The sequence below is a fragment of the Uncinocarpus reesii genome, genomic scaffold (assembly GCF_000003515.1).
Source record: "Uncinocarpus reesii 1704 scaffold_2 genomic scaffold, whole genome shotgun sequence".
In the NCBI taxonomy this organism is placed as follows: Eukaryota; Fungi; Ascomycota; class Eurotiomycetes; order Onygenales; family Onygenaceae; genus Uncinocarpus; species Uncinocarpus reesii.
Genome location: NW_003052499.1, coordinates 517,373 through 542,665, shown reverse-complemented (window position 1 = coordinate 542,665; position 25,293 = coordinate 517,373). Strand labels below are relative to the sequence as shown.

Here is a 25,293-nt window from a genome sequence, read left to right as displayed (position 1 = left end):
TCCGAGGAAACAAACTGGCAAGATGCAGCCGCGGCACCCTGCATGTTTGCTTGTTGCATCCCACAGTGAGAACAGCACAACCCGCGCAGAGCTGTCAGACTTTGGGGACCTCTCTAGTTGGGAATGGAATGATGCGCGGAAGAGAGGCCATTCAACAAATGTGGCGACAAGTGTATCCCAATCCCTAAAGGTTTCAGCGGTTGCCTGCATGGCCAGCATTTGCAGACATGAAAGGACATTATCAGCTAGTAGATGCGTTTATCTTCAAGAGAAAGGAGCCTGTTTTCATCATATGAACCGGGACATGAAATACATTTATTAGTGAAATAGTCCTAGAATAGCAAATGCACTCGATGTTTAACATAATACAGAGTTTAACATGCTGCATCAAAAGAACCGGGTGCCCGGGCAAAAGACATTGCATACAAAGCACACAAAGCAAGGAAAGATAGAAAAAGCACGAATCCCATTATTTCAATTCCATAATTCGCCAGAAACGGAATCTTCATGGTTATCAACGTCCCCTGTAACTCTCTTTAGTGATGCCAAAAGTAAGCCTTCATTGTTTGTAAATAGATTCCCACCATGGCAGCAACGGGATGTCAAAGGCGGACAAGCATGGCAATAACTCAAATACAAGGGTCATAAAATATTTCTTGTTTTCTTTTACCTCAAACACAGGAACGCAAGGGAGAAAAGATCACTTGATTGGACAAAGTGAATTTATCGACGTCCCCAGGGGCCGTAGCTATAGAGAACAAATATCAGCATTGAATGAAGATAACTTGACGCGTAGGAACCATCGCTCACCTCCAGATCTTGGCTCGACAGTCACCACTTCCTGTTGCAAAAAGCTGTCCTGTTGGGCTAGGGGCAACTGAAATGACTGTAGTATCTCATTAGCCGCAGTCCACAAAGGTGAACAGTTTACACTCAACATACCAGAATTTTTGTGACCTTGGAGCATCATTTGCGCATGCCCAGTCATGACATCCCAGAACTGTACACCTCTGTCCTTGGAGCCACTGAGAACCCAATGTCCATCTGGAGTGAAGCAAACGCTAAGAACAAAGTCCTGTATGGGTCACAGTGTAAGTCAACTAAAGCGCACCAAGATTTATTAATCCACAAATAACATACCTTGTGTCCCTCAAAGGTACGCACGCATTTTCCACCCTTGGGGGCGTTGCCGGTCATAATACCGCGCGGAGGAGTCAATTCCCACATTTTAATGGTTTTATCTAAACTGCCGCTAACAAGATCGCGGCCGTTTGGTGCAAATGCAACAGAGTAAACGCTGTCTCGGTGACCATCGGGACTTTCCAGTCGCTCCACGAGGTATCCAGTTGTAGTATCCCATACACGGACACTCCTATCAAGAGAACCAGCAGCAACATAGCGGCCATCTGGAGAAATGGCGACGGTTGTAACGCCATCTTCGATAGTCAGTATGAGTTCTTGTTTCCCATCGTAGACGTCCCACATTCGCACGGTCTTGTCGCCACTGCCAGAAGCAATATATCGGCCGTTGCGAGAGTAGTCGAGAGAGTAAATATCGTTTTCGTGCCCGGCAAAAATATGTCTAATCTTTCGGTTTGCAATATCCCATACCTGTACGAAAGATACGAAGATAAGCCTAGACTGCACACAAAAACATAAAACAAGAGGAATTCAAATAACCATACCCTGATTTGTCTGTCTTCGGCACCGGTAGCCAGGAACTTCCCATCTGGGCTAAAGCAAACACTACGAATGTAAAGGTCACCCTCTTTGTTGGCTGTCTCGTCTTGTAGTGTGGTGACCAATTGTCCAGATGCAACGTCGAAGATTTGGGCGGAGCGATTGCAACCAGTTGCAACGTATTTTCCATCGGAACTGAACTTGACGCAACAGACAACGCTATTATGGGACAATGTGTGGACCAATTCGACATCTAATACACGTGGAATTTCGGGATTGAAAACGGCATACCAGTCAAGGCCTTCTTTCTTTTGCGTTAGCGGGAGCTTTTCGGGTTCCAATTCACCAAGGGCATTTCCAACACGATAGGGCATTTGTTGACCAGGTGTTGGCTGTGGGATCTGCGGGGACTCTCTGGGATCAGCATAAGTGACCGGCTGGTTTTGTTGGGGGGTTGCAGGTCCAGCTCTGGCGGAGCGTTTTCCAGGGCCAGGAGAAGAGGTTGGAGCGGGTGGTGGGGGTCCATAACCTGCAATTCAATAAAAACGATGATCAGAATTATAACCATAAAAGGAACCCAGAAAGTAACATGGGTATTCTCTGGAAATATGTATGTACCATTCACTGCAGAGCTCGGCTGATAGCCGCCAAATCCTCCCTGTTGTGGCTGAGGTGGTCCTTGTGCGCCGGAGGCCGGTTGCTGCATGGGGTGTTGAGGCTGCTGTTGTTCCTGGGGCGGTGGTGGAGCTAAAGCGGGCGGTCCGCCGCCTTGATTTGCGATAATTCCGCCAAACAGGTTGCTTGGGCCGTGGCCTAAGGCAGGTGGTGGAGCCTGAGATAGTCCGCCGTGGGTTGGAGGTCCGCCGACGTGCGAAGGAGGGGGATGGATACCCCGAGATTCTAATTCCAGTCGTAGATTGCGAATCTCAGCTTCGTACCTAAAATGGGACGAAGTCGTTAGTGCGCAGTTCTATATCGAGCTTGAATAGTGTTTGATACCGACGTACTTTTGTTTCATTTCCATATGCGCTTGTTCCAACTGAGATACTCTTTGACGAATCATCTCCACATCCTGAAGCTGCCCAGTCACTAATGGAAGTTAGCCAAATGTATCGGTAACGTTAGAAGACGTTGTGTTCGCATCGCAGTATAGAGAGTTATTGAGCGCGCCAAAGCCAAGCCCATCCACTGCTACAGTGCGAGGTCCACAACAAGATTCAGGCGCAGATATTGCAATTTGCTTCGCGGGCATCCATACATTGATGTTCGCATTCGCCATGGCTTCGAGACTGGTTCTCATATTCTTGACGCAGCTGGTCAAAGAGCTCTGTCAGACGCGGATTCGGCGCCGGAACCATCGCTCGATTGTACATATTCGAGCGATTTCAAACGGTGAGTGTGCGGTGCGAAGGAATCTCGATGAGGAGGAACCGTGTCGGACGGCGTCACGTTGAGGTGTCAAAAGGCACTCTCTTGAAACTAGATAGCTTGAAAGTCAATGACACTTGATGCCGATTACATAGAGCTATAATGCTATTTTGAATGGACACACAAGACAAGAATCACGCAATTAGTGTTGGATTGATGAGGTGAGGTGATGGTGGTCGTCGTTGTTGTGAAGATTGAGCGAGGGGTGAGCACTGACCAACTCTTGAGGCTGAAATTGGCGCAAGAAGCGAGGTGGGCACTCCCACTAGCCACACAGATTCCAGAATGGCAGGGAAGGCACTCAAAGCAGGCTTCCGGTTCAGGGCGATCCGCTGGGATATCACAAAAGAGATGGTAGATGCAAAGTAGCAATAGAGCAGGGTAAAAACGGGAAGGTTGAGGAAGAAAGCCTCAGAAGCCAGACCGCAGTGGAAGACGGCTTCCTTGACCCAAGGACGGACGTGATGGAGCCTGTGGCACCCTGGCTGATGGGAACGGGGAACGGACTAATAAAAGGCTAACAAAGACGCCAAGCCGCAGCGAAACCCGTGTGGCTGATCTCCGTTCTGTTTGCGCGTTTCCAGTCCGGGGTGGATGAGGTAAGCACCTTTCAGACGCTGGCGCTAACTAGCTCACAAGCCACCGGGCCCCACGCTTGTGTGGCGCGTGAATCTCTGAAGTGTTTGCCCTGTTTGCAGTGGGAGTTTGGATGGATGGGTAGACTGTAGTGTTGCATTTGGACAACCACAGAAATGGTTGGAAGGAAGAACATGACATGTGCTTCATTCTATTCCTACTAGCTAATTGCAATCCCCAGATCCTGTTGCCTCTCATTTTCCCTAGCACGCTGTAATTAACAGTTTGACCGTAACACATTGCTCTTAAGCCGTAGCGGAAGGTCTTAGTTCGAAGCAGTTTTTGAGTCTACAGTCTCAGCGAAGCCTGTTGTTTTGCCAGGAAGATGATGCGAAGACTTCGTGTCAATGTGGACTTCAGCTGTCTTGTTACCATTCCACCTTTCTCTAACTGTAGGATATCCCATATGGAGAGATTGTTGACTGGGTACTCTGGAGTCTGTACTTTCATGGATGGAGATGTTGAGTTAAGCATCCTGCCAAGATCCAGACTGTGACCGACGGCTTCCCGGCCAATTGAAGTAGCTAGCCCTTCCTCCGTACTTCCTTTCGCTGAGGAGATTGTCCCCTATCTTCCGAGCATCCGACGTCAGAGCAGCCGAAGGAGCCTTCGTTTTCGCTCTCTCTTATCCGAGCGCGGACTCGATTACGAGACTCGCTGACTAAGCCGGGCCAGGCACCGCCGGAGTTAAACGGCAGCCAAACTCCCGGCCTGGCCTGATCACTGGCGCTAGGCCCGAAACAGCTGGTCCTGCGTCCGGCGCTAACGAGCTTATCAGATTAATAAAAAATGCCCCAAGTCTCCTTTTACGTGCCTCTCTTCCTCCTTGCCGACCATCCCACCGCACCCTTCGACCTAGAGACCCCCAGCTCACGCTCACTAGTATTCATTAACTAGCAATTGCTGCCACTTACCTATAACTGGAAGACGCCGTATCTGGCTACCTTGATCTCAAGTATTCGATGATTCCCCTGTGAAGCCGGGACCCGCGGTAACACGGACTTTTCCAGCCATGGACGTCGTACTTGAAGTTTTCGATACATTTTTATTCGACTATCTATATGCTTATGCGGTGCCAGTGCCGCAGCAGGCCTCCCTCGTCTCCTCTCAAATCGCCGATGGACTAAATAAAACCGCGTCAGCCGTTGGCAATGGCTTCGTCTATCGACCCGCCTCGCAATACCTCAATTTCGAGCCATCGGCATATGCATATATGAGCACAATGGCAAGAGACAATGTTTACAGACAAATCTTGTCAATGTTCTTTATCACCTGGTACTACCTTCCCACCGCTTCTACTTTCGCCAGGTCTTAAACTCCTATCTTCTAACGAGGCGGCGCATAGGGTTTTTGGTGTCGTCGTATATTTTATTTTCGCTACCCTGTCTTACGTCCTAATTTTCGACAAAACCACGGTTAATCATCCAAAATACCTCAAAAATCAAATGCGACTCGAGATTATACAGACCCTTAGATCACTCCCAGGCATCGCGATACTAACGGTCCCATTCTTCGTTACCGAAATCCGAGGCCACGCCAAAATGTACGATACCTTTGAGGAGGCCCCCTTCAAGCTATACAACTTTCTCCAGTTCCCTCTATTCTTCATGTTCACCGATTTCTTTATCTACTGGATTCACCGGGGCTTGCACCACCCATTAATCTACAAGCGTCTACACAAACCGCACCACAAGTGGATCATGCCGACTCCCTATGCCTCGCACGCTTTCCACCCTGTTGATGGCTGGGCGCAAAGTTTGCCGTATCACATCTTCCCGTTCATTTTCCCTCTACAAAAGTTCGCTTACGTGGCTCTCTTCGTGGCAATTAATGTCTGGACCATCTTGATTCATGACGGCGAATACGCAACCAACAACCCCGTTATCAACGGCGCCGCTTGCCACACCATGCACCATCTCTACTTCAACTACAATTATGGCCAATTCACCACTCTCTGGGATAGACTCGGCAACAGCTACCGTCGACCAAACGAAGAGTTGTTCCGCCGTGAGAGCAAGATGGACAAGGAAGAATGGAACCGTCAGGTACAAGAGATGGAAGCGCTCGTTAAGGAGGTAGAGGGTGAAGACGATCGTCAGTACGAGCACGAGGAGAACGTCAAGAAAAATTTGTAAAAATCTGCTGGTTGGATAAGACGCTGAAGATCAAGGCCCTTTGCTCTTGAGATGAGTGACGGATACGGCTTCTTTTTTGACGTACCATCTTCATCGTTGCAAGGGCAAACCGGACGAGACATGACCCCGAACAAAATGAAGTACCTGACCATCTCAATATGGACGCCGGCTTGCCGGCTCACTTTTCAATTATCAACCTACTTTCCACCTCGCGGCCCTGTTTAAACTCCTGTGGATATTTTAACCTAGGTTGAGATCAATGCGATACTGACCTGGCTCTAAGTTTTGCGATATTTAATACTAATATTCTCGACTTTCTCCCGGCGCTAGATTCATAATTTTTACTCCTTTCCCCGTCTTGGATCCCTGAGTAACGGATAGTCACCCGTGTTCGCGCGCCGGGCGCACATACCCTTTTTTTGTTACGCTTTTACTGCTTCTGCTTTTCTCCGCCGCTTTTCTCCTATTCTGTCTTGTTATTAGTTTGTCTTTTCTATATCCAATGACTGACGTTGGTATCTACTGTTTTATTTAGCAAGTTTGTAATAACAGGTTCTTTCTTTTTTTGATCTGCAGATGGAAATCCTGTGTATGTACATACATATCTGGTTCTCAAAATGAGATTTCGGTCTCGTTCTTGGGAATTGACTTGTTTTTCAGGACCTACTTGCGATGCACGCCCACCTCTAGTACCCGCTGGTCCGCTGGCTACCCAAACATAAAGTCCGCCCGAAATGCGAAAATATCTTTTATATGGTATTTCCTATAAAAGATACATGCTTGAATCAATTTTCAACCGCAATGGACTATTATAACTGTATTACTTTTAATAAAGATTCCTTAGTCTTTATAGAGTAGAAGCAGGTGAGAGTCCGGCTGCTGCCATGCGTCGCCTGCCACCAATTCAGCTACTAATGGAAGTTGAAGCATACCTTCTCTCCAAGGTAGAATTTTGATACCACCCCCGCATTCTCTTGAAAGCTGATCGAGCGATGGACTGGAAACAGAAAAGGGTGTTACTTCTGCGCGCTCCCATCACTGACAAATATACCCCTTAACATGATTCCAATCTGGATGGTTAGAGGGGAAGGTCCCGCAAGATGGAGTCGAACTGCCAACTTCTATTCCTCCAGGCAGATGTAAATCGCTGCCGGGCAAAGATGGCTGGGACCCCTGAGCTTCCCACACCATCCATCCCCACTAACGACTTGGCTGCATGAAGCTCCATGCCACGCGATGCTCAGCTTCAGCCCCCAACCACAGAACTGGATATCTGATAAATCCTACAGAAATGAAGCAGAGTACACTTGACCGGTTTGGTGTGATACTTGAGCAACGCCCTCATACCGGCCTGACATTTCTTGACCTACCATTTAACGTCCGCTGCCGGGTCTACGAACACGTTGGGCTCTATCGGACGTGTCCCATCGACCTCAACTATGAGCCTACTAAAGGCTATGACGCGGAAGATGTCCTCGATCATGACGAGGAGCATGATAAATATGCTGATGTCGACCCCAAGTATCAGTGCTATGTCCGGAAGTACTTTGATTTCTGCGACTGTGGGCCGCTGCCGTGGGGTTTGGTCTGCGCTTCTCGCGAAGCATCACGCCTCTTCTACTCTCACAATCGGTTTAAGATCTGCCAGGGCTGGTCAAACGGCTTCTTGCACTCCATAACCTGAGCCCGGAGACATTGTCGCACATAACTACGCTTGCTATTCGTATCAACTTCTGCGTGAAACATCCACACGGCTGCCCATACCGCTACAACTTACGTCCTATTCCTAAAACTCGACCTCTACAGCGGATTATTTCCCGTCATGAGAAATGGATGTTAGCCGATTGGACGTGTCTCTGTATGCGGCTGGCACAGTATATCCAGCCAGGACGCTTGAGACTATCATTCATCTGCGACACCGAAAACATCGAGACTGCAAAGGCATTTCTTGCTCCGTTACAGGCAATTCCAACGCTTGCTCGATGCGGTATTCGCCTCTCACGGAAGGAAAAACCCGAGCTTCAAAGGCTTGCTGATGAAACGGTGGCTCACCTGTCGACTCCGCGAGTGGCTCCGTTCCGTTTTTCAGTTCTTCCTACCGAGCTTCAAGCACGGATTCTGGCTCACACTGACCTCGTCGCACCCCATGCGATAGAATGGAGTCCCAGTGCGGGATACGAGCCATGGCAGCCTATGTTGCAGCCAGAAAAATGCTACATGTGCATTGATGTACGGGAAAGCTGTTGCACACCGTTGGAAGAAGGCTCCTTTGCATCACGATGTGACTGCTGGAAGCCTCCAAAAGCGCTATTCTATCTAAACTATAGAACTCGCGAAGAAGCCCTTCGCATCTTCTTCAAAGAGAACCACATCATTCTACACTACAATACGGGACCAAGGCTCGACCTGGTCCCTTTTCTATTATCAATTCCCCGACAAGCGCGAAAGTACTTGCGATCCATCCAGTTCGAGTTTCCGGATCCCAGATGTATGACTCCAGGCAGCAAGGTGTCTCAAGATCTCGCTGCCGCCGTTACAATTCTAGTTGCTGATGCTGATTTGCGCCGGCTCACCATCACCATCGATGTCTCCGCGGGCTGGCATTCGGGAGAAGATTTTGAAGTCGACGAGTCGCTGAATGAGATCAGATGGTTTAATTATAAGCAGATGATTCTGCCGATGTATTTGTTTGGGGGCCGGCTGAAGGATTTCTTTGTGCATCTTCCGTGGTTCTACCTATCTTATGACCTTGCTCGTCGGAGAGAACAGGAGCAGGATCTTGAGAGAAGGATAATGGGGAGCGCTGAGTATGATAGTATTCAGCGAGGGAAGTTTAAACGGCCTTGTACTTGGAGTGTAAAGCCGGGGAATTGAGAGCTTCGTGGTGGCAGTGTTCGGGGTGTGATCGATACTTCAATAACTAGTATAATGATAAAATATAACATTGTGACCAGGCACTGCACCAATAAGCCAGTTGAGTGCGTTTATTGCTCTGTCTCAGGCGTAAGTTAGTTGTCTCGCGTCGCGTGCAAACCAAGCACCATCTCTCCACATCAAATTCCACCAGCAGACTCCGACGCCTAACTTACAATGTTGCCGGAAGAAATAAAGCAATGGACCTATTCAAATCCAAGAACAGCAGATTTCACCCTGGACGCAAATGAGGACCTGGAGCGTCTCTGCCCGTTGGATGCCGGTCGACGTCACGCAAACCCGGTGCATGACCTGGGCCAGTTGGAGCAGCTACCGTTAGAGCTGTTAAATATGGTACTGCTGGGTCTTGATTTACGGTCCCTGATGGATTTCCGACGCGTAAATCAACGCGCAATGGAGGTTGTGGGCTCGATACCCCAGTATGCTACTATACTCATGCACGCGAAAAACGCTCTTCGCGGGATAATCAGCATCGGAAGCGCTCGATGGATCTCGTGTCTTGATATTTACCAAGAGCTTAGAAGAGCCGAGTGCGACTGCGGCGACTTTGGGGGATATCTTTACCTCTTTACCTGTCGTCGTGTTTGCTTCCTCTGCTTCACCTCGGAGTCGGCCTATCTGCCAATAGGCCGAGGGCACGCAATGAGGAAATTCGGCCTACAAGGCGCCCAAGTCGCAGCGCTTCCTGCTATGAAGAGCGTCCCTGGCTTCTATTCTGGGAGACTTCTCAAATGTCGGACGCGACACAATTTGGTGGACTACGAATCTGCCCGCCAAGCTGGGATCAAGCTTCACGGTTCGGTTGCTGAAATGGAGCGGCACTGTTCAGAGATGGAGCTTCAACGACGCGAGCAATATTTGCAGCGGAAATCAGAGTTTAAATCAGGGGGTGGCAGAGCTCCTCGACGGCCGCCGCTTGTCGAACCGTTCGATGGCCGACAATCAAACCCGCGTCGTTATATGGCGATTGTCCCGGCCCCTTACATCACCACCGGGAAGGTTATTGAATGGGGCTTTCATTGTGAAGGCTGCAGAAAACACAACTACTCGCGACCGTTACATTGGAGAAGAAAGTTTACGGTTGCCAGCTTCGAAGCACATCTGAGAGAGTGTGGGAATATTGTAGCTGGGAAACATATTTAAGGGTAAGTTTGATTTCATGGTCTTCTTTTTGACCCTGATAGAAACGGACGCCCTTCGAAGGCGAGCCATATTTAGAACGATTGTTGGTGAATATCCGTTTCTTCCCCCTCCTCCGGCCCCTTCCAACAAAGCATGAAGAGCCATTCGTTTTCCAGAACATGGATTGTCCCGATTCTCTTCTGCCAGAGCGCAAACTAAACTGATTTGTCAGTTGCTAGCCGCCAATGGTTCCTTTCTGTCTTGCAGCTGGCTTTGCGGCGCTTAAAAACCAAGATGCTTGTCAATTGGCCTTGTCCATGTGACGAGGCTCGCATTAACTCGTATTGTTGCTGCTCATAATGCAGGGTCCTGCAAAGCTGATTCCTTCTTATTCTTTTTCCATTTGCTAACATTCTTCAAAGTGCATGTGTGTAGCTTCAAGTTCCTAAGCTCAAGAAACTGAATGATTGAAAATAGTTGCAGATATCAAGATTTCTAAAACCAGCGGAAACCCAACAGTCAATCAATATCATGATTAGTGTGGTATGCTGATTGGACCTCTCTTTATGGCAAGCGGTTAGCTTAGTCGCCTAGCACCAATAAGCCAAACAGATATTGTTTTGCTCCCGCAGAACTCTGTTATTTGAGAAGCTCAACATCTTGTACAGGTATATAAGACACTGGGTGGACCTCGTTTGTCATTAACAGTTTGTTGTTATCCTCCTCCATATTTGCATATTCCCTCGTTCGCTACCGTCGTTATTTACGCTCAACCCGAAAATGAAGCAAAGCTCTCCCACAAAAGTAGAGCTTCTCCAGGCGGAGCTGGATGATGATTCCGAAAGCTTCGTTCGCCTACTAGTAGATGGCAAGCTCATCAAATATGTAATCATCGCTCCCGGGTTATTCTCCGTCGAAGACATGGCATTTGGCCCATCTCTCATCACCCTCCTACCACCATTCCCACAAAGAGACTGGAACGAAGGCCTCGTGGAGAAAGACCCGCACACCGGGAATCCCCATTTTGCGCGATATACCCGGAAAGAATTTCCCGGGGTGAAGCACTTGTGGCACGGCAGATTCGTGGATTATATCGACCTGAAAATTGGAAAAAAGCTTACATCGGGAGTCTACGAGGTCACTTCATCGAAGCTCGACAAAGCTGCCGTTGCGAAATTCGCGCGGTTTGACTGGGAGATCCAGTACATGGAGAACGAGACTACGGCATACGAGTGGATTCAGGGCAGCGGCGTGGGACCGGAGTTCCTAGGCCATATCACGGAGGAAGGACGGGTGATTGGATTTCTGATTGAACGGATTGATTACTCGCACCGCGTGGGACCGGGGGATTTAACTGCTTGTCAGAATGCTTTGGCGAAGCTGCATAGCTTGGGAATCATGCATGGCGATGTCAATAGGTACAACTTCCTCATTTTGGCGGGCGGAGAAACGGCGACGCTTATTGATTTCGAAACTGCGCGGAAGTGTGATGATGAAGATTTGCTTAGGAAGGAGTTTGAGGAGTTGTTGGAGAGCTTGCTGGATATGTCTGGGAGAGGGAAAGGATGTCTACCCGCGGTGAATTAACTAATCCCTCTGGGATGTGCTTTACCAGGGTTATTGAACGATTCATTCTTCTATTTGTTATATTAGAGCTTACTATCTACTATTCTTTTAATCTGCCATGTTAGAGTCCGCTGTCCGTTGTCTGCTGTTCTTCTAATTTTAACTAAAGATTTTATCTGAAAGGGCTTCCGGAAACCTGACGAGACATGACTCCGCGGATGAAACACGACGCTTTGCTTGTACGTTTAAGCTGGGGTGGCGTGCTGCTTGGGGAATTGATTCAGTCATTAACCTAGAAGCTCACTAAAGGGGACGCTCAGCCTACATGGAAACGAGTATGGGAAACCATCCTTTTCAAACACGACCTCGAGCGGCCCGCTGGACGAAGCTGGCCCCTGCGCGATGGTAGTCAAAGCCGACTGGTCTTGTGCTGAGACTGTTGCCTTGGAGCCCTTACCATGTGGAACAGCGATGTGAGGCTGTGACTGGTTTGCCAGACGTTGTTGGTGCTTCATGCAGATGAACCGTAGTGGCACAGCTCGGTGTTCGCATACATGTGGCTCCTCAGCGCATGAAAGGATATGTATGCCACTTTTGAAGTCACAATAATCCCCTGTGGCATACAACCCAAGCGATTGGCCAAACCTAGAAGTTGTAATCTCTGCAGGGATGCAAGCTCATCAAGTTAACAGCAGGATTAATCATCAAACGGCCATTCTTTTTCCCACACTCTCCTCTCTTCTTCATTTTGGGCAAACTCCTGTATGATGAACTCCTTTGCTTGGCCTAAGGCGTCTTTTGCTTCGTCATACTGATCTGGCCGCACAATCCCTTGTTCAGGGAAGAGATCTCCGAGTGATTCACGAATTGATTGCATTGCCTGCATACCAAGTAGAGACCCGTTCGCCTCCCTTTTGATCTCCTCTTTTTCTCTGTCGGAGAAGCTAAAGGGATAATGACTTTCACCAACGCCCGGGAGATCTGCCCATGCGCTTTCCATCTCAGCAATCCGAGCTAGATAGGTTGCTTCCCCATCTATCAAGAGATTCCGGCCAAGAAGGAGTAGGTCAAAAGTTGATGTTCCTTGATATTCCAGGGCATTGTATAGGCGCTGGTTATACTTATGAACATATGTCCTATAAAGCGCAGCCAAGGCTTTTTTTGAAGTACAGAGTGTTTGCTTCCTTTTGAGCGTCCCCGCTGAGGGCCGTGAAGTTGTCTGGAAGTCGAGGGCGCTTCAATCCGTGGAGCTGCGGTCCATCGTAATCTAGAAAATATGGCTGGCGTGCGTGGTATAGAATAGAGGAGCGATCTCGGTGGATTGCCAATCTATAATTCCCACTATCGTTGTCGGTGCGTCGGGGTCCACAAAAATATTTTCGACATGAAGATCACTATGCCATAGACATGCGGACGCGATGGATCGGTTACCGGGGCAAAGATATTTTATCAGTGAAAGATAACTTTTGATGGCCTTGAGCTTTTTCTCTCTCGTAGGCTGATAGGTTCCTGGGCCATATAGAGCGATATGGGATTTTGGCAGTTCAGCAATATTCTTGACACACGATAGTTCACGGTGGCCTATGGCAGCCAGGTATTCCTCCAATGTTGGCCTACGAGTGCTTTAGTCCACAGCCGTATGTCACGGTGCGCTGAACCACTTACACGGACCACGGTTGAACTCAACTGTTGCTCTACCAGCATCAAACCATTCTCGTCCTGTTGAGGGTCCAATGGCGAACTTCTTGTTTGAGAATCCATCGTGCAAAGGCACGTGCCTTACTCTGACCAAATCCTCAGCAAAGTAGAGGCTGCCAAAGTGACCAAAGGAAACTTTCATCCAAGCTTCTTGATACTGCGCGATAGTCTTAGTTAACGAGAACCGGTCGTCGAGTCGCATGGACGACCAGACTGAAGCTAGTGGCACGCCGGATACTTTCTCCATGATGATGTACTCGGCACCCACACTATTATTCTGTGAGCTCCATGCGTACACCTTTGGCACGGGAATATTGCAAACAGTTCGCATCTGGGACACAGCTAGCAGGATTAGGATTGCCTGTTGAAGCTTTCAATGTTGGGATGGATGTGTGGGGTGACGTACGAATTCCATCGTCGCAACCTCGCTGGCGGTGGTGAAGTGAGGATGACCAGCATTAGGATTAGGAAGCTTCGCGACAACTTGTACTCCGTTGTCCATTGTGAGCAAGAAAGCCTTGTTATACATCCCGTCAGGGTACTTTTCAAACTTCACACACGCCGTTGAGCCAACGGCTGACGCCCCAACAGAGGCGAGTTCATCAACATTAAAGCAGATCGATCTTCGTGCGATTTCAGATGCCTCATCGCGAACGAACCGGCCTCGCGTGTAGTAGAAGAAGTTAGGGTCCTGGGTGAACTCTGCAACGTAAGTCCATGTACATATCATTTGGTGGAAGGATAACATACCTCCCCTCTGCGACATAGCTCGAGATAGTTCCGCGCGGGCTCGTATAGACGAGAAAGCCTGCCCAAGCGTTGTCGGACGAAGAAGAGGACGGGTAACCATGGCCACAAGTTGAGTGGAAAAGCAGCCAGAGACTAGAAGTACGCCTTTGTGTCATTTGAGCGCAGGCCGCTTAGTTGCCTCAATAAACTCGGACAAAATCTTGCCAAGCATTCCAATGATAGTCTATGATTTGGCCATGTCCTGAGTAGGAAGTATGCTGAGAGCGCTTCACCAGCGGGCTTCTCCGTGGCGCGGAACAAGGGATAACTTGAGGAAAGGATGTCTGCAACCTTGCTAGGCTAACTATATACCACGAGTAAAATCATCACGCTTATCGGTTGCTTCATTTTTCATCTATCGTCACGGGCTCCGTCTGGAATAAGATACTGTTGCAGTGTTGTTCCTGCAGATGCCAGAATATCAAAAACGTTTTTTGAAGTATTGGTGTCTTCAAAACTAGTCCATGTTTCGCTGTCAGGGGCCACCCGGTCGAATGAGGCAGTTCAGATTTAGTTATATTCTGGAGAAGTTAAGATCTAGCACATACGACCACAGGAAGTGGAAAACAGGGCTTCCCGTCCGCTCAGCCGTACTTAAGCCACTTGCCGGCCGGCTAGTAGTTGGGTGGGTGACCACCAGCGAATCCCGGCTGTTGTATGTTTTTTGCGCTGGAACGCAACATCGTGAATCCAAGGCACTCTGAGCTTCCAATTCCAACATCCATCATCAACCTGAACTTATGAGCTGAATGCGCAACCATCTCCTTCACGGTAACTCCTCGAGGCAATGCTTCGTGGGGAATAAAATCGCTACAAGTCATCGACCCCCCGATCCCCGCGAAAGAGTCCTCGCCATGAGGGAGCGACCACGTTGCCGCCCAATGTTCCTCCGCGATTACCTGAATCTTCGTAAAAGAAGATGCCCTAAATTGAAGCGACAGTCACAACTTGTGATACGTGAGTTAGGGGAGTGTCCCTCGGCATGAGAGATGTCATGTGCCTGGTGTGGAGTGTTTGCAATCGCTTCGCTCATTATCTCTGACCATGAGATTTGGAGGTCGGGTTCGCTGCACGAAAACCCTTCAAGACGGATAAATTTTCACGGCACACTCACTTAACTATTTTACGCCCTGACTTACTCTACACAAGAACACAAGGCGGCTGACCAGGGCTTCTAACACAGTCTAATTGGCTAACAAGTAGTCTATACCTCAAGCGGGAAGACAGTTAACTCGGGACCTGCCTTCTTCCAAGGAACTAATATTGGGGGTTGGCTGAAATAAACAGCCAGCGACGGCTATATCATTTCATTCCACAGGCTTAGGCTGGGCTAGCTATCTGCAGCAGAATATTGGCAACAAAAGGAGCAGGCATCTCTCTGTCCTGAAGCATCTATATCCATCCTTTAACTCTGCATAAACAACTTGCACGTCTGTTGCTCAGGGTTATTTTCTGACAATGCTTCCGTGGGCATATCTCCTCCGCAAATTGTCTCCTCTCTATCGATCCGTTCGACCCAATTCCTTAACCTTAGTCAAGGACCCGTTCGAACTTAAGTGTCCTTCTGGAACAAGAAGTCAGGCATCAGCATATCCGCCACATACAATTTTAGGCTGGGTAACTCACCTTATACCCTGGATTGAAGCATCGGAAACCAACAGGATGGCAGAACTTTCCGCAGCACTCGTGGCTCTTGTAGCATCGTCCATTCTCAGCTAAACAGCGTCACATGGAAACCCACTGTTAGCAGTCTAAAAGATAAATAGTTGTCGAAGTACGCTGTGACTTTAAACAGACTATGAAATTGTGGAATCGAAATTTAAAGGGGCATACTCACGGACGCATGCAGCGGCTTCAGCTTTCATTTCTGTTTCCGCGAAAGGAACAGCCAAGACAGAGACTGCAAAGAAGGCGAAAGTAGCAAAGCTTTGGATCTTCATGATGAATGGTATAGTCTTGAGTCTAGGCCAAAGTGCAACGGTAGAAGCTTGTTGGAGTTGATGAGGTTACGAGGCTTTTGATTTGGAAGACTGACGACTGCTTCTGAGATACGAGCTGGAGAGATCCAGATATTTATATCTTTACTCCTCCTAGATCTTTAACCTATGCTTCGGTATGGCATTCGTTTGGGAGCTTCTCCACTCCCAGCGAGACGGCAATCTTGCGATTCTACGGTTGTTCAACGCGAAGCATCTTATTCCCGTGGTTGATGATACGTCGCGAATCGCAGGTCTACTTGCATGGAGCATTGCAGATTGATGTTGGTTGTGCTAGCGCCGGCAAATTGATCTGGTCAACGAAGAACGCAGCGCCGTTAGAAACCCGAAAACAGCAAGCTGCGGCAGAGTGCAATGCTAGTTGGGCTTTGTTCTAGGCGGTTAAGGTTGCAAAAGCAAAAGAAAAAATACCCTTTGGACGTTGAAAGCCCCTGGAGGTGCCAGAGAGTGGTAGAGTTGGCGGCCGGGTTATGATTGCTTTTGCCATCGCAGGTCGCGACGTGCTCAACCTTAGCTTGATTGACAGCTTAAGATGCGACGGTGCTCGGTTCCAGACGCACGAGTTTGATGATTTATCCCCGGCGTTCCCCTGAACGACAGGGACTTTGTGTTTACTACGCCAGTGCCGGTCGTACTCCCAATGACGCGAGGATAGAAACAGATGTACTCTGAATCAAATGCGGGAAGTCTAACCCTTCTGCGATTCTTGAAACCCGGAAGTTGGAGGCTGGGAATGACTATTCAGTGTGGCCTATGCAAAGGTTAGGTCACACAAAGAAACATTCGCGCAGACCACTGCATGCCAGTGAATTTCCATGGTAAACCGACTGCATTTTATGCCTCAACGGTGACAGAAAATAGCTTTCTCTGTTTCTCCTCTCTTTTCCAATTCAACCTACTGGTTATGTTACCAGGGAGAAGGGGTAATTCTTAGACATGTCCATTTCAAGAGAAAGTTTTCATTGTTCAAACATCTCAGCACAGGATTCAACAACAGTGCATAGAGCCATCATGCAAGCTATCTGAGATGTTCTGAATACTGGGCCAAGCTGCCGCAGCAGTGGGTTTAGCTTCAGCTTTCTATGTGAAGATGCAGGAATCAGTGGCATGATGAACATTCTCAAAAACACCAGACTTCTTGCTATCATATACCCCATTCAGTGGGGTTTGACGGAGTTGGGACCTAATCTGAGGGAGTTGCAAGATAGAAACATGTTCGTTAACTGCAAGTTTGGTCCATCACTTTAACACAGCGCAATGGGGGGAATCTGGCCTGGTATCATTTCTGATGATTTCTTCCACCAAAGACGCAGAGGCAATCAGCCAGGCGCAATCATGGAGATTCTCCCACATAATCAGCTTTAGGTCTAGGGCCCTAGCCCGCATTTCAAGAAAGTCACTTGGGCAGGTGGGCTCTGCATTGACATCTTGATAGTAGAACACTCTTGTAAGGACAAAACGTTGGAGAAGCGAGGGTAACTAGATGATCAAAGTATGATAGAGTACACATTCGGACCAAGTTGATCGGATTTTGGAATATGATGTACAGCAGATTGGGAACGAGTAAACGAGCAGACACAGAATAACAAACAGCCCCAAAGCAAAAGTACAGTTTAGCTAAACAACATATTTAGATAATACAACCGTGCCCCCCATCTACTCCATCTTCTGCCCATTCGCCCCATCCTGATCCATCGCATCCTGCATCGGCTGCGGTTGCGGCTGCAATTGCTGCTGCACCTGCGGCGGCGCCATCGTCCCCACCGGCACCGCACCCACCATCGCCTCGTTAATGAATGCCTCTTCCACCGCTCCCTTCCGCCTAAACACCCTCAACCAGCGCTTCCCCCACTCTCGAATCAGCTCATTCTCCAGCGCCAACGCACTATCATCCGCCCGCTCCATCATCACATCGTTCGACCCGCTCGCCACTGCCACGATCGAGTCGTCGATCAGCTGGAACATGGCTTGCACGTCTGCTCGCTCACGAGCCAACGTATCTTGGATCACGCTGAGTTGGGGCTCCACGAGACCCGGCTGCGTGCGGGCGGCGACGATCTGGCGAATGCGGTTGGTGACTTTGCCCATGGTGGCAGCAATCATTTCGTAAATGTGCGGTTTGGCAAGGATGCTGCCGGCGGAGAGATTGTCGACGAGAGCCCATTCGATGACGGAGAGCGGGGTGAGTATGGTGTAGTTGAGGAGTTTGTCGATGATGTTCACTGCGTTTCCGGGCTGGTCAACCCAGTATTCCATCACGGACGTAATTATTTGCCGACGGGCAGCTGCAGACCGGGGGCCAATGCCAAGGAGTCGTTCTTTGCATCGTTCGATGGAGGAAAGGAAGTGTGAAAGAGATTTGGAGCCGACGCAGCAAATAGATGTCATAAAAGCGTCTGTTGACGGAATCGTTGGGTCCGCAAGCCCATGGGCCTTTGCTTGCTCCTCGATAGAGGCGATAACAGGTGCGATGTCTTCATCCGGCGCTTTTTTGCGAAGCAGTTGTAGGATCTCTTGCCCTTCTTTTGAGTATGGGGTAGCTATAGATTGGTTAGTAGGATGCCGTATATCAGTAATCAAATTATACATACTCTCTTGCGCATATTTAAAATCAGGAGTATCCTTTTCCTTGTTTTCAGAAATCAGAGCTTGGTATGGTTCCGGGAGTGTTCCCTTAATCCGTTGAGCAAAACTCAACCGAATTTCTTTATCCAAGGCGCCGATAATGAAGGCCTTCCGTGGATGTACAACTGGCAAGTCAACATCGTCGACCCTATATAATATTAGACGCTGGAGGCATTAGATTTGCACAAGCAAGTTGCACTCACCACTCCGTCCACTTCCACGTAAATCCAAAGTTACTCAGATGGTGAGAGAACCAGTCTAAAAACCTGTACACTAGGGCCAAGTCCAATCTTTCTACATTGCGATACAGAAATCGAATTGCTCGTCCTAAACTAGGCGCAATTGCGGCTGGCGCGATTTTGCAAGCCTCAGTTAAAACAGAGTGATAGTACACCTGCTTGTGCTCAGGCGTTGGCAGCTGCAGAAATTGAGAAAACACTGCATCGAGGGCAACGTCTTCTGGCTTCCATGTCACCTTGCCTTCGGGGACATCACGTAACTTGTCGAACGCAGTAGCACGTTTGATGAACGTATTCGGAGTAAAGTAGCAGTCAACATCAATAAGGAATCTAGCTGCCGCAATACGATTGTAGTCCAGAATGTTGATAGTATCGTTCAACGCGTCTCGTATCAAGGAAGACGCAATATTTGTGATTGGTGGAACAGTCTCAACGGCTTGATCGGAATAAACTGAAAGATAAATCTCCGGAAATATAGCCCGAGGTCCATTTCTAACTGGGTCTGGAACAGTGATTGTCGGGAATGCATGTTTACTGGCAGTACTAAGCGGATCTTCTTCAGCGTCCTCTTTGGTCGGCATCTTCCACGGTCGGGGAAGGCAAGCAAGCTCCCAGGAATTCTGGGCTTCATCTTGAAGCTGTTTTTGGAGTAAACCTAGTGCACTTAATCTCTCTCCTTCTGTCTTGTCCTCCGCAGGGAAAGGGTCCACGAGAGCCTCCAAGCTATGCGGGGTTGACGCAATGATATCTGTTTTCTCCAGAAGGGCAGTGGCGTGAGCCTCAAATCCCGATGCTGAAGATCCCATAACATATGGTATTGTGTAAAGGATTATTTTCACAAGCTCAAGGCCGAGAGACTGCGCAAAAATGGGTTAGCAAGCTCGTAGACCATTGGAGATATTGCAAGTACCTACGTCATCGGAAGATGCTGTTTGCAGGTCGACAGCACGAGAGAAGAGTTCTTCTAAAATTGGGAAAACACCCTCTCCTTCAAAAACACCTTGAAGGCAGGCAAAGAAACGCAGGACGAGTTTCACTTCACGCCACTCGCCAGCGGCAACATGTGACTGAAGCAGTTCTCCAGCTTTATTGAGGACCGAATCAGCGAGTTCTGGTTTTTGGGCATTCACCAGCAAAACAACCGCGGCGATGAAGGGAGTCTTGAACGGTTGTTCCATGACCCTGTTATCATATCATGTAGTTAGCATTGCAAATATCTAACATCCCTTTTTTCACGATTTCTTACAGCTGCAGAGCCAATTCCCGAAAATCATTTTTCACCTCCTCATCGTCGGCATGCTCACAAACGGTCTTCGCGATCTTAGCAACATCTTCTTCCACTCTTCGCACAGGCTAAATTTCCGTGAAACCGAGTAGAACGAAAGTCAGTGCCGCCCCTCCCGCATTCGAAGAAACATGACAACTCACCGACTCGGCAATGGTCAACATCTGTCTCCGAACCGAAGCAGACAGCGACTCCTCATATCGTCTTCGTGGCCTTTGTCGTTCCCCTCCGTCATCTTCTGCTTAGATGGTAAGCTCCCGTCCAGGGCGAAAAAACCAAGTTTCCTCTTGCAAACATCGACAGTAAATCAGACACGCCTCAAGAACAGGCACAAGACGAACCTCTGTGCCGCCTCTTGCGGTTAAAGCCTCCCCCTCGACGCGGTTCGTGATCAACCATCGGTTCCGGATGCACGCGCAAAAGCAACAATCGAAGAGTACGAGGAAGCGAAGCAAGTCCGCAGCGGTGCGTGGCTTTTCCGTAGCGCCGCCAACTGTCTCAGGCCCTTCGATGGTGGATTGTAGCTGTAGGTAACCGTAATACCTTGTGGTTCTGTGGTTGGGAAACACCTGCGCTCCGGAAAAGGATTTGTACGGCAAAACAGCGCGTCTCAGCCCAGGCGGGACACTTGTGTAGCCTTGTAACGAAGCAATCCAATATCTAAAAGCCTATCAAATTGTAAGCAGCCCATTCTAAAGCTAGGTTAAAGCAACAGACCAGAAAAAAGAAAGGATTCAAACGCCCAATCCGACATGAGTCGTCAAGAATAGAAAAAGGGCCTCGCATCACGAGAATCTTCAACGTACCACAGATCTGTACGAGCCACTCCGTGTCTCAGCCCAGAAGCGCCGGTCAGAGGATCAAGAGAGCTACAAGCCCCAAGCACAATTGCACGAGGAGACCGATTCCGACGGCCCAACTGGGTTGCTTGGATGGAAAACAGTTCCAGTTCCCTTTCTCGGAACAGCTAAGGTCCAGCCAATCAAAATGAAGCTCCTATTGCCAAGCTCGGCTCGCTAATTTAATTATCCGAAGATGTAATCAGATCACGTGATAGGGTTTGGGCCCGTTTGGGAAAGGGCGAAGCACGGCAATCTATGTAAGAGTTCTTAATCGTAAATGATATGGTGCCTATGGAACTATGCATGCGATTAACATATCAAGCGGAAGCAGAGTATATCAGAACCACGCCATGACGGATACGCCACGCTACAATTTGCAAACTTCAGGTAGTAAAACACAACTGGGGAATAAAAATTGGTGACAAGGCAAGCCATTTGTTCAACAGACGGGGAGGATACTGTTCGTCGAGGACCAGAAATCCCAGAGGTATGGCGCGGTGAGGGATATTGATACCAATGGTCGAAGAGAACACATGGAGCGATATTGAAAGTGCAGGTATCTGAATTCAATGATAGTGCGTGGATAGGGGGCCGTCCTCGATTGCGAATATCGACAAAGCATACGCGCGTCATCCCCAGACTCAGGCTCGTTCGCTTCGCTCTTTATCATTTACTTCAATCTTCTTGCAAAGCCATCACACCAATCTCGAGCACTCCCCTTGTTCTCCCCTCCTCCAGGCCCATCATTGAAAACCCTTCATGAAAAAGAAAAAGAAAAAGGTGTAAAGAAAGCAAAAAGAAATCAAAAGGCATAACTGGTCCCTATTCACTTGCAATTTCCGGAAATTTGATTTCAAGACCCCACCAACCCGTCCGATAACTCCATGGTATCACACGTTCACCATCACATGATCAGAAAAAAGAAATCATTGATTCATTGCCGCATGGCTCCATCAAAATCACGAATGGCATGATTGTGGAAAACTCGGGTTCGAAATTCTCATCCAGGGGAGGTCTAGCCGATACTGAACGAATTTTTGTTTTCGGAGAAAGAACCGATCGATGCATAAGTTTGAAAACTCGCAAGTCGTATCAAGGGAGAAAGCACTTGAGATGCTCGGATGTCACTTCTAGCAAACGGGGGTAGAGTTTGCAGTGAACCCAGCTCAGTCAAGGCGTGCAATCATTTCCTCTTTCTTGAGTGGAACAAAGTTATCAAGATCGATACCGGAGGCAAAAAGCTCGGACTTGGCTTGAGCAGGAACCAATCTCTGATTCAATGGAGGAGAAATGGAAAGCTCTGGACAAAACGTTAACTAGGGAATCGAAATAGAATAGTCACGTTTTAATGAAACTTACCGTGACGAGTGAAGTTGAAAAGTTTCGGCATCTCACGGTTAGGGGCATTTGGATGACGCGAGTCAGGCAAGCGAGTATTCGGATTCCTCAATTCGTCAAAGAAGGGGTGGCACATAGCCTCAATAGCAGAAAGGCGTTGAGTCGGGGTATATTCAAGAAGGGCGGTGATCAAATCGATAGCCTCAGGCGAAGCCTTTCGGAAGACCTGATGTGAAGCTTCGTTAGCCAAGTAGGCAGCTAAAATAGTGACCGATTTTCATACCTTGTTAAACGGATGAGGTTTGATCTGCGGGAATTTATGCTCCATATAATTGGGGTTCATGGTCTTGATTTGCTCACGGGTCGGAGTACCGAGGACTTTGATAATCTCGACAAGTTGGTCGATGCCAGATTCACCGGGGAACAATGGCTGGCCCAGCATCAATTCTGCCATGACACATCCAGTGGACCACACATCTATATCCAGATTAGTAGCCGCGGGAATAGAAGGGAAAAAAAGGAAGAATACCAATCTTAGTAGTGTAATTAGTGGCTCCAAAGATCAGCTCCGGGGCACGGTAGTAACGAGAGCAAATGTATGAGACATTGGGCTCATTCTCAACGAGAATCTTGGCGCTTCCAAAATCGCAGAGCTTGAGAACACCAGTGCTTGGGTCTAGAAGAAGGTTCTGAGGCTTAATGTCACGGTGACAGATACCTTGTGAGTGGATGTATGCGAGGGCTCGGAAAAGCTGGTAAGTATAGAGCTTGACTTCAAGCATAGGCATGGTGGTCTTCATCTTGTTAAAGTAGCGAGAAGCACGATAGACGGTCTCTGGCACGAATTCGAGGACGAGGTTAAGATAAACCTCATCTTTCTGCAAAAGCAATCAGTGGCTCCAGTCAGCGGGATACCGCAAAATCAAGTTTACAAAGGTCAAGGAGAAAACATACCCGTTCTCCGTTGGAGTAGTAAAATGCCTTGAGCTCGACGATATTCGGGTGACGCACAATGCGCATAATCTGCAATTCACGGTTCTAATCGATCTCAGTCTCGGTAATTTCTAAAATCGGCGAGGGCTGAGGGAGATATATGGCTAACCTTGAAACGCTTGTCTTGGAGCACACGTTTAATGGCAGCATCTTCCCCGTTTGGAGAAAGCTTGGTCTGGAAAACCACGCCAAAGGAGCCATTGCCCACAATCTTGCACTGAGTGTATTGCATCTCTCGAGTCTCGCCGGTCACACCATCTTGAACTTTCTCGCGAATAACTTCTACAATGAGTAAAGTGTCTCGTCAGCCTTGTCCGGAGAGGCAGATCGATTACAGGAATGTAGGACTTACCCCCCATACGCAAGCTCGAAAACATGTTGGGCCGGTTTTGTGACATAACAACAAGTCAAGTCAACCCGTAGAGAAAATGGGGAACGCGGATGCAGTTATGCGAAATGCAGGACGTTGTAGGATCTGTAGTTGGCGAGAGCGATGGCCCAGCAAAGTGTCGTCGATCGAGGCGTTGAGCAATGATGACGGAGAAGAGGACGAGGAAGAGGTTTGTGGGAAGGAGTTGAAGGAAGATGGAGGGAGGTAGGTGGTGAAGGCTTTAAATAAGTGAAAAGATGCGACGAAAAGTGAGCGGCTAAACAACACAACAGTGAAAGATGCGACGGAAGGTGAAGGAAACTTCACAGCAAGCTCAGACGAAAGGTGGTGATAGGTGAGAGAAGTGAAGATTCTGTCAGTACAAAGGTACTTTCAGGTGAGGTGAAGGTGAAAAATAAGTGAGAAAAAGGGAGTCAGAGGGGGCAGGTGACGTTGATGGAGCGACAAGCAACAGAAATAGGTGTGGAAGGCGGAGTGGGAGGAACACTGCAAAAGCAGTGACACAGGCAGGAGGAGGTATGTATGCAGGGAACCAGATTGAGCCTCCAAACACCACAGCAAAGATAAACAAATGGTATTGTTTTTGGAGTAGCTGTGAGGGAAAATGAAGAAAGGAAATGATCAAGAATAAAGGGGAGGAAGAGAAAAGGAAGAGCTGAAGACTGGTGGCTACAAAGACTCGATAGGCATTGAGTGAAGTTGAAGTGTTTTCGGGGGGGTTTCTTCTGCAGTTTATTATGGAGTACAACATATGTAATCTATTTGGCTGCAGTACACGCTAATACAAAACATGCCGTATCTTGGATCCTGTACCTCTGGTTGAAGCCTTCGCATACAGAGCAAGGGGATTTCTATTTACACAGCCTACGCGCTTGCAAGATTCCCGCTCTTCTGGAGGTGAAGGGGATTATTCTTCTCGCAGATTCCAAGTAAGAGAATGGGTAGGGGCAGGGTCCATACGGACCTCAACTTCCAGCAAGCAATTTTGTGTGCTGGACGTTACCGCGTAATTACATGAAAAGAAGAGCAGGCTGTTCGTGGAAATAAAGGATAGATGCTTGGACGACGTCAACATCCACGTGCTCAACTTGACCAAACGCCACTCCAGCAGCTAGGGCTGCTGAAACGAAGAGAGCCGACCGAATTGCTCGACTTGCGATTTGGACTGGGCGAGAAATGAGAGTTGTTGTTTTGATATCGAAAAAAATCTGAGCAGATCCAGCGGCGTTTCAGCATGGTCCAGGAAGGAGGGGCACGGGTAACGACGACAAGAAATTTCGGGTCAAGGAAGTTGACAAAGTCCGTCCACCACCAGAAGAGCTAGCTTCAACCAAACCACCCCGCTCCGCCCCCGAACCTGCACTTCGAAACGCCTTCTGAAGGGTTCCAAAACGATCACGGACTGGTTGCGATGACGTTGAGATCCAGCATCGCTTCCTCTCAGCTGACCCTTCTATGCCCGCTGAATAAGCAAGGGTTTCCAGCTCTCAGGAACCGGAGAGCGCCATTGGGAAAGGCTGAGCCGACTTCAAACGGAAATGCTGATACCGCACAGAAGCGCGTCTTCTCTTGAGAACGATCTTCTTGGCCTTCTT

General features: G+C 48.5%; 7 protein-coding genes across 7 annotated transcripts; 3 read left to right on the top strand and 4 right to left on the bottom strand.

Moving 5' to 3' along the window:
* Positions 1-723: 723 nt before the first annotated feature.
* On the bottom strand, positions 724-3,053 carry UREG_03146 (transcriptional repressor rco-1; the record flags this gene model as incomplete). Its single annotated transcript, XM_002543583.1, has 8 exons — positions 724-748; positions 811-877; positions 943-1,075; positions 1,141-1,611; positions 1,686-2,209; positions 2,299-2,618; positions 2,688-2,769; positions 2,939-3,053. The coding sequence occupies 8 exons, from the start codon at positions 3,051-3,053 to the stop codon at positions 724-726; spliced, it is 1,737 nt and encodes a 578-aa protein (XP_002543629.1).
* Positions 3,054-4,756: 1,703 nt separating this feature from the next.
* On the top strand, positions 4,757-5,879 carry UREG_03145 (C-5 sterol desaturase; the record flags this gene model as incomplete). The annotated part of the gene is made up of 2 exons (XM_002543582.1): positions 4,757-5,019; positions 5,090-5,879. 2 exons carry the CDS (start codon positions 4,757-4,759, stop codon positions 5,877-5,879), a joined length of 1,053 nt encoding a protein of 350 aa, XP_002543628.1.
* Positions 5,880-7,170: 1,291 nt separating this feature from the next.
* UREG_03144 (uncharacterized protein) lies at positions 7,171-9,956 on the top strand (the record flags this gene model as incomplete). The annotated part of the gene is made up of 4 exons (XM_002543581.1): positions 7,171-7,441; positions 7,519-8,724; positions 8,834-8,882; positions 9,014-9,956. The coding sequence occupies 4 exons, from the start codon at positions 7,171-7,173 to the stop codon at positions 9,954-9,956; spliced, it is 2,469 nt and encodes an 822-aa protein (XP_002543627.1).
* A 759-nt stretch (positions 9,957-10,715) lies between these two features.
* UREG_03143 (uncharacterized protein) lies at positions 10,716-11,522 on the top strand (the record flags this gene model as incomplete). The annotated part of the gene is made up of 1 exon (XM_002543580.1): positions 10,716-11,522. One exon carries the CDS (start codon positions 10,716-10,718, stop codon positions 11,520-11,522), a length of 807 nt encoding a protein of 268 aa, XP_002543626.1.
* A 1,560-nt stretch (positions 11,523-13,082) lies between these two features.
* On the bottom strand, positions 13,083-13,965 carry UREG_03142 (uncharacterized protein; the record flags this gene model as incomplete). Its single annotated transcript, XM_002543579.1, has 3 exons — positions 13,083-13,114; positions 13,167-13,530; positions 13,606-13,965. The coding sequence occupies 3 exons, from the start codon at positions 13,963-13,965 to the stop codon at positions 13,083-13,085; spliced, it is 756 nt and encodes a 251-aa protein (XP_002543625.1).
* A 3,676-nt stretch (positions 13,966-17,641) lies between these two features.
* Positions 17,642-20,533, bottom strand: UREG_03140 (uncharacterized protein; the record flags this gene model as incomplete). The annotated part of the gene is made up of 7 exons (XM_002543578.1): positions 17,642-18,525; positions 18,577-18,758; positions 18,814-19,706; positions 19,764-20,031; positions 20,096-20,202; positions 20,278-20,372; positions 20,476-20,533. The coding sequence occupies 7 exons, from the start codon at positions 20,531-20,533 to the stop codon at positions 17,642-17,644; spliced, it is 2,487 nt and encodes an 828-aa protein (XP_002543624.1).
* A 1,609-nt stretch (positions 20,534-22,142) lies between these two features.
* Positions 22,143-23,684, bottom strand: UREG_03139 (protein kinase gsk3; the record flags this gene model as incomplete). Its single annotated transcript, XM_002543577.1, has 7 exons — positions 22,143-22,276; positions 22,336-22,540; positions 22,598-22,791; positions 22,844-23,192; positions 23,269-23,337; positions 23,417-23,589; positions 23,660-23,684. 7 exons carry the CDS (start codon positions 23,682-23,684, stop codon positions 22,143-22,145), a joined length of 1,149 nt encoding a protein of 382 aa, XP_002543623.1.
* Positions 23,685-25,293: the final 1,609 nt, after the last annotated feature.